Below are 5,956 nucleotides of genomic sequence, written 5' to 3'. Positions count from 1 at the left end.
CATAACGACTGACCAACAGTTAATTACTCGGTGTGTTTCATGCTTAGCGTTGAACTCTTTCAGTTCGTTGTTTCATGCTGTTGTGTGGGTGGTTTTACAGCGTCACCGGAGGAGGGGAAACACTTCTAAAGCTAAGCTAAAAAAATCGGGCAGTTTTGTTTGTTTGCTAAAAATGATTATCTGCCGTTTTTGCAGCAAAGTATTAGAGACGTTGAGGGGTTATGTGCTGCATTGTAGAGTTCATAGGAACGCACCCCGTTCTATTCAAATGTTTTGGCGCCGACTGCAAGCGGACATTTTGTACTTACGCAGCTTTTAAAGCTCATTTCTATCGGGTTCACAATGAGCCGGCATCCTCTGTTACTTCTAAAGCCGTTGTTACATATTTCAAATGTGCCATTGCGCTGTGTGAGCGCCAATGTCACACAGTGACAGAACTTATATCCCACTTAAAGGGGACATATCATGCAAATTCCACTTTGTTAGTGCTTCTACACGTTAATGTGGGTATCTGGCATGTCTACCAACCCAAAAACTCTGGGAAAAAAACACTCGCGCGTTTTGTTATGGTTCCTCTAAGTCAGAAACGTCATGCTTGAGTGACTCGAATGAGCTTCCTGTGTATTGTGTCGTCACAATACACTGGAAGTCTCCCTACATGGCCTTGGCCCACCCCCCACCTCATCCCCCCCACACTCGTTACGCCAGGTTTACACCGGACGCAGCGAGGCTGCGAGGCAGCGCAGCGCCGTTCCCAAGCGCGGAGCCGCCTGGCTGTTCACACGGGACGCGCATTTCTCCGCGCTGGTCAGCCCGTGACCAGACATTTCATTAAGACCCCAAGGAACCATATCAACTTGTGGTAAAATGGGCATACAATGTCCCCTTTAAAGGAGCATTTAGTGGAGGGGCGACCCGTGGTATGTCCAGTAACTGGTTGTAAAAATACGTTCAGTGTGAAATCATCCTTTACTGCTCATATGTCCAGGAAACATAGAGCATGTTCAGTGGATAGCATAAGTGACATGTACAGGGAAACTATTTCTCAGTCTTCTTTTGTCATTGCATGTGAAGATGCTTCCCAGAGCTCAAATGATGCAACAATAAATGAAAGCATTGAATTGGCACAGAATTTCCATGAGACCTTTCTTAGGAATCTATGTCTATTCTACCTAAAATTGCAAGGGCAGCTCCTTCTTCCAGCTTCAACAATACAGACGATTGTCGAAGAGATGCAAAATGTGCATGAGTTGGGACAGGATTACACTTTAAGTAAACTACATTCACTTTTAAAAGATGACATGTGTCTAACAGATGATGTTATTGCTAAAATCTGTGATTGTGTGAAGGATTCAGATCTGTTCTCTGTCTGTCATCAGGGACCACTGAGAACAACATATTCAAGAACTCAGACATACAAAAAGATGTTCAAATACATAGAACCTAAAAAACTAACATTAGGAAATGATGAAAATATGACAGAAAGGTTTGCTTACTACATACCCGTCAAACAAACCGCAAATAGCTTATTAGAATCATAATTATGGAAGAATTCTGTGTCACAACAGTCTTGTGAAACAGACTCAGATGATTTTGGTGACATAAGTGATGGTCACATCTTTAAGTCCAACCAGTACTTCATTGAAAATCCAGGATGTCTAAAGCTTATTCTGTACCAGGATGCTTTTGAAATGGTCAATCCCCTCGGCTCTGCTAAGAAAAAACACAAAGTTGTTGCAGTCTATCTTTCTGTGGCAAATTTACCTGCTCATGTGCGGTCCAATACTGATCACATGTCCCTTGTATTATTGTGTGGAGAGAATGACCTAAACATTTTTGGAAATGCTAAGGTTTTCTCAGAGATGTTAGTGGATTTAAAAGATTTGGAGGAAAATGGAATAAAAATAGGTCGTGAAACGGTCAAAGGGGCTCTGTATTGTATTGCTGGTGATAATTTGGGTTCACACAGCATTGGTGGGTTCACTGAAAACTTTAGTCGTTCTCACTTTTGCAGGTACTGTGAAATTACGCAAAGAATGTTTCATGGTGATGATCCAAATGTATGTGGTCCACAGCGCACCCCTGAAAGCTACAATTCTGCTGTTGATGATCTACAAGCTGAAGACAGTCAACACGTCAAAGGCATAAAGGTAAACTCTGTTTTCAATGTTCTGAAATCTTTTCATGTTTGCCAGCCTGGTCTCCCACCTTGTTTAGGCCATGACATATTTGAGGGTGTCTTATCCTATGATGTTGCACTGTACTTGAAGTATTTCATTAAGAAAAAAAAATGGCTTACATATTCACTTTTGAACCGGCGCATCAAGCAGTTCAAGTATAAAGGATCTGATGCTCTCACAAAGCCATGTGCTGTCAACTCTGAGGTTGGCAAGCTTTCTGGTCAAGCCATTCAAAATTGGAATTTGTTAAGGTTGCTGCCTGTATTAATTGGTGACAAAGTGCAAAATCCAGAAGATGATGTCTGGCAGTTAACTCTCCAGATATCGTTGATATGATTTGTGCGCAAAAGATTTCGTTATCACAGGTAGCATATCTTGACATTGTAATCTAAGAATACTTGGAATCAAGAAAGTGTTTATTTCCTGAGAGTCCACTAAAACCAAAACATCATTTCATGCGGCACTATCCAGAACTAACGTTGAAATTTGGCCCCTTGATCAGAGTATGGACGATGCGTTTTGAAAGTAAACACAGCTACTTTAAGAGATGTGCCAGGCACTTGAAAAAGTTTAAAAACATCTGCCTAACTTTATCCAAGAGACATCAGATGTTTCAGGCATATCTTTCAGCTGGGCCAGGATGCAGTCAGCTTCTGCAAGTCAAAGACAGTTGTACTTTTTACCCCAACCTTTACAGTGATGCAATTAAACATGCAGTGAGGGAGTGATTGGGCCAGGGTATCACTCTCTTGTAAAGCAACTGCAAAACAGGATCGAGAATGTGAAGCGATCTACAAGCCCAAAAGTGAGAAAGCGAAAGCAGCGCACTGATGAGTCCGACACAGACAAAGTTCCTCCATAACAGAGAGCAACAATCCAGGACACTTATGGTTGCGTTAACTGGGATTTAAAATTCCTGCCCCGTGGAGAGACTCATGAGAGCCAGCAGGAAAAGAAAGAAAAACTGAAGATCATGTCTCAACAAACTGATGCTAATCCAGAGGAGGTCAAACTTCTAATGAAGTTGACTTTCTACACACAGCGTGAACAAGTCAACCAGGGGAAAAATATACAATTCCTCCTGGAAGAGTGGCCGTTTTGGTTCGACGAACTCGGCATGGCAGTCCACTTCAAGGAACTCACCGGAATTGGGCTCAAAGAAACTTTCACACGGAATTTGGATCTGAAGGGGGAACGGCTCCTGAACTACATGAATACTGTTTGTTTGAACAAGAACAAAAAGTTCTTACAGGCTGTTACAAAGTCTAAAGTGATGAGGGGAGAGCTGAGTGGTTGCTCTGAAGACGTCAAAGAGATGCTGCTGCTTCTGCTTTCCTACTTTGATGAGAAGAAAGACTCGATGCTCTGCCATGTGGAGGACACATGCCTGGCAGAGGAAGTACAGATGGACCAAGTTCACCTGACTCCCACCATTGTTGTGTGTGGTAAGTTTACTATTTTTATTTTATTAAAATTTTGTATTTATCTATTCTTTCTTCTTTTTCTTTCTCTCTCTTTTCTGCCTATTGAATTATTTATTTTCCCCCAACCTGCACATGCACTGTTTTCTATTTTCATGTTAAGCAATTTAACTGATAGTGATAATTTCAAACCATATACACTACCGTTCAAAAGTTTGGGGTCACTTAGAAATTTCCTTATTTTTCAAAGAAAAGCACTGTTTTTTTCAATGAAGATAACATTAAATTCATCAGAAATACACTCTATACATTGTTAATGTGGTAAATGACTATTCTAGGTGGAAACGTCTGGTTTTTAATGAAATATCTACATAGGTGTATAGAGGCCCATTTCCAGCAACTATCACTCCAGTGTTCTAATGGTACATTGTGTTTGCTAATCGCCTTAGAAGACTAATGGATGATTAGAAAACCCTTGAAAACCCTTGTGCAATTATGTTAGCACAGCTGAAAACTGTTTTGCTGGTGAGAGAAGCTATAAAACTGGCCTTCCTTTGAGCTAGTTGAGTATCTGGAGCATCACATTTGTGGGTTCGATTATACTCTCAAAATGGCCAGAAAAAGAGAACTTTCATGTGAAACTCGCCAGTCTATTCTTGTTCTTAGAAATGAAGGCTATTCCATGCGAGAAATTGCGAAGAAACTGAAAATTTCCTACAACGGTGTGTACTACTCCCTTCAGAGAACAGCACAAACGGGCTCTAACCAGAGTAGAAAGAGAAGTGGGAGGCCCCGGTGCACAACTCAGCAAGAAGACAAGTATATTAGAGTCTCTAGTTTGAGAAATAGACTCCTCACAGGTCCTCAACTGGCAGCTTCTTTAAATGGTACCCGCAAAACGCCAGTGTCAACGTCTACAGTGAAGAGACGACTCCGGGATGCTGGCCTTCTAGGCAGAGTGGCGAAGAAAAAGCCATATCTGAGACTGGCCAATAAAAAGAAAAGATTGATATGGGCAAAAGAACACAGACATTGGACAGAGGAAGATTGGAACAAAGTGTTATGGACAGACGAATCAAAGTTTGAGGTGTTTGGATCACACAGAAGAACATTTGTGAGACGCAGAACAGGTGAAAAGATGCTGGAAGAGTGCCTGACGCCATCTGTCAAGCATGGTGGAGGTAATGTGATGGTCTGGGGCTGCTTTGGTGCTGGTAAAGTGGGAGATTTGTACAAGGTAAAAGGGATTTTAAATAAGGAAGGCTATCACTCCATTTTGCAATGCCATGCCATACCCTGTGGACAGCGCTTGATTGGAGCCAATTTCCTCCTACAACAGGACAATGACCCAAAGCACACCTCCAAATTATGCAAGAACTATTTAGGGAAGAAGCAGGCAGCTGGTATGCTGTCTGTAATGGAGTGGCCAGCGCAGTCACCAGATCTCAACCCCATTGAGCTGTTGTGGGAGCAGCTTGACCGTATGGTACGCAAGAAGTGCCCATCAAGCCAATCCAACTTGTGGGAGATGCTTCAGGAATGGGGGGTGAAATTTCTACAGATTACCTCAACAAATTAACAGCTAGAATGCCAAAGGTCTGCAATGCTGTAATTGCTGCAAATGGAGCATTCTTTGACGAAAGCAAAGTTTGAAGAACAAAATTAATATTTCAAATAAAAATCATTATTTCTAACCTTGTCAATGTCTTGACTATATTTTCTATTCATTTTGCAACTCATTTGATAAATAAAAGTGTGAGTTTTCATGGAAAACACGAAATTGTCTGGGTGACCCCAAACTTTTGAACGGTAGTGTATGCTCAAATAGTTTTGTGATGTTTCAGGGAGACAAGTCTTGTTTTAATTTTGTATTGTGCTTTTTGTTTTGTTTGTTAGGACGATCCTGTTATTCTTCGAGACGGTTCATGCTGAGTGTGGATCGAAACATTGTACACGACAACATCCCCTCCTTCGTTTCTGCCCTGTGCATGATGTTTGGGAGCTATTATTGTTTCAACATCCATTACCAATCAGAGCTGGCCTCAACCCTGGAGTTTCTGCAGAGGTGTGTATTTTTGGATCCAACACTTTCACTTTATTCTTTATATTATCTAAAGTCACTGCTGCAGTGACTTGGAGATTAGGGGACTTGTCATTTTACCTTTTTACTATTATAAATGGCTTTAAAATAGTAGCTTGAATAAAAAATATTGATTGATGTGAAGTGTTTTGTTGTAAATTTAGGTATTTAATTATTAATACAGTCATCTGTTTTTCTTCTATTTCCCAAGGTGTTTTTTCTCCATCAACCTTTTTTCTCCATCGAGAAATTACATGTTTTTGCACTTTTTTTAG

At 41.0% G+C, this 5,956-nt stretch overlaps 1 protein-coding gene across 1 annotated transcript; it reads left to right on the top strand.

Moving 5' to 3' along the window:
- Positions 1-3,049: 3,049 nt before the first annotated feature.
- LOC117775660 lies at positions 3,050-5,956 on the top strand. The gene is made up of 3 exons (XM_034608998.1): positions 3,050-3,625; positions 5,498-5,666; positions 5,893-5,956. Exons 1-3 carry the CDS (start codon positions 3,154-3,156, stop codon positions 5,954-5,956), a joined length of 705 nt encoding a protein of 234 aa, XP_034464889.1. The 5' UTR covers positions 3,050-3,153.

The sequence above is a fragment of the Hippoglossus hippoglossus genome, chromosome 15 (assembly GCF_009819705.1).
Source record: "Hippoglossus hippoglossus isolate fHipHip1 chromosome 15, fHipHip1.pri, whole genome shotgun sequence".
NCBI lineage: Eukaryota > Metazoa > Chordata > Actinopteri > Pleuronectiformes > Pleuronectidae > Hippoglossus > Hippoglossus hippoglossus.
This window is presented reverse-complemented; position numbering and strand designations above follow the sequence as displayed.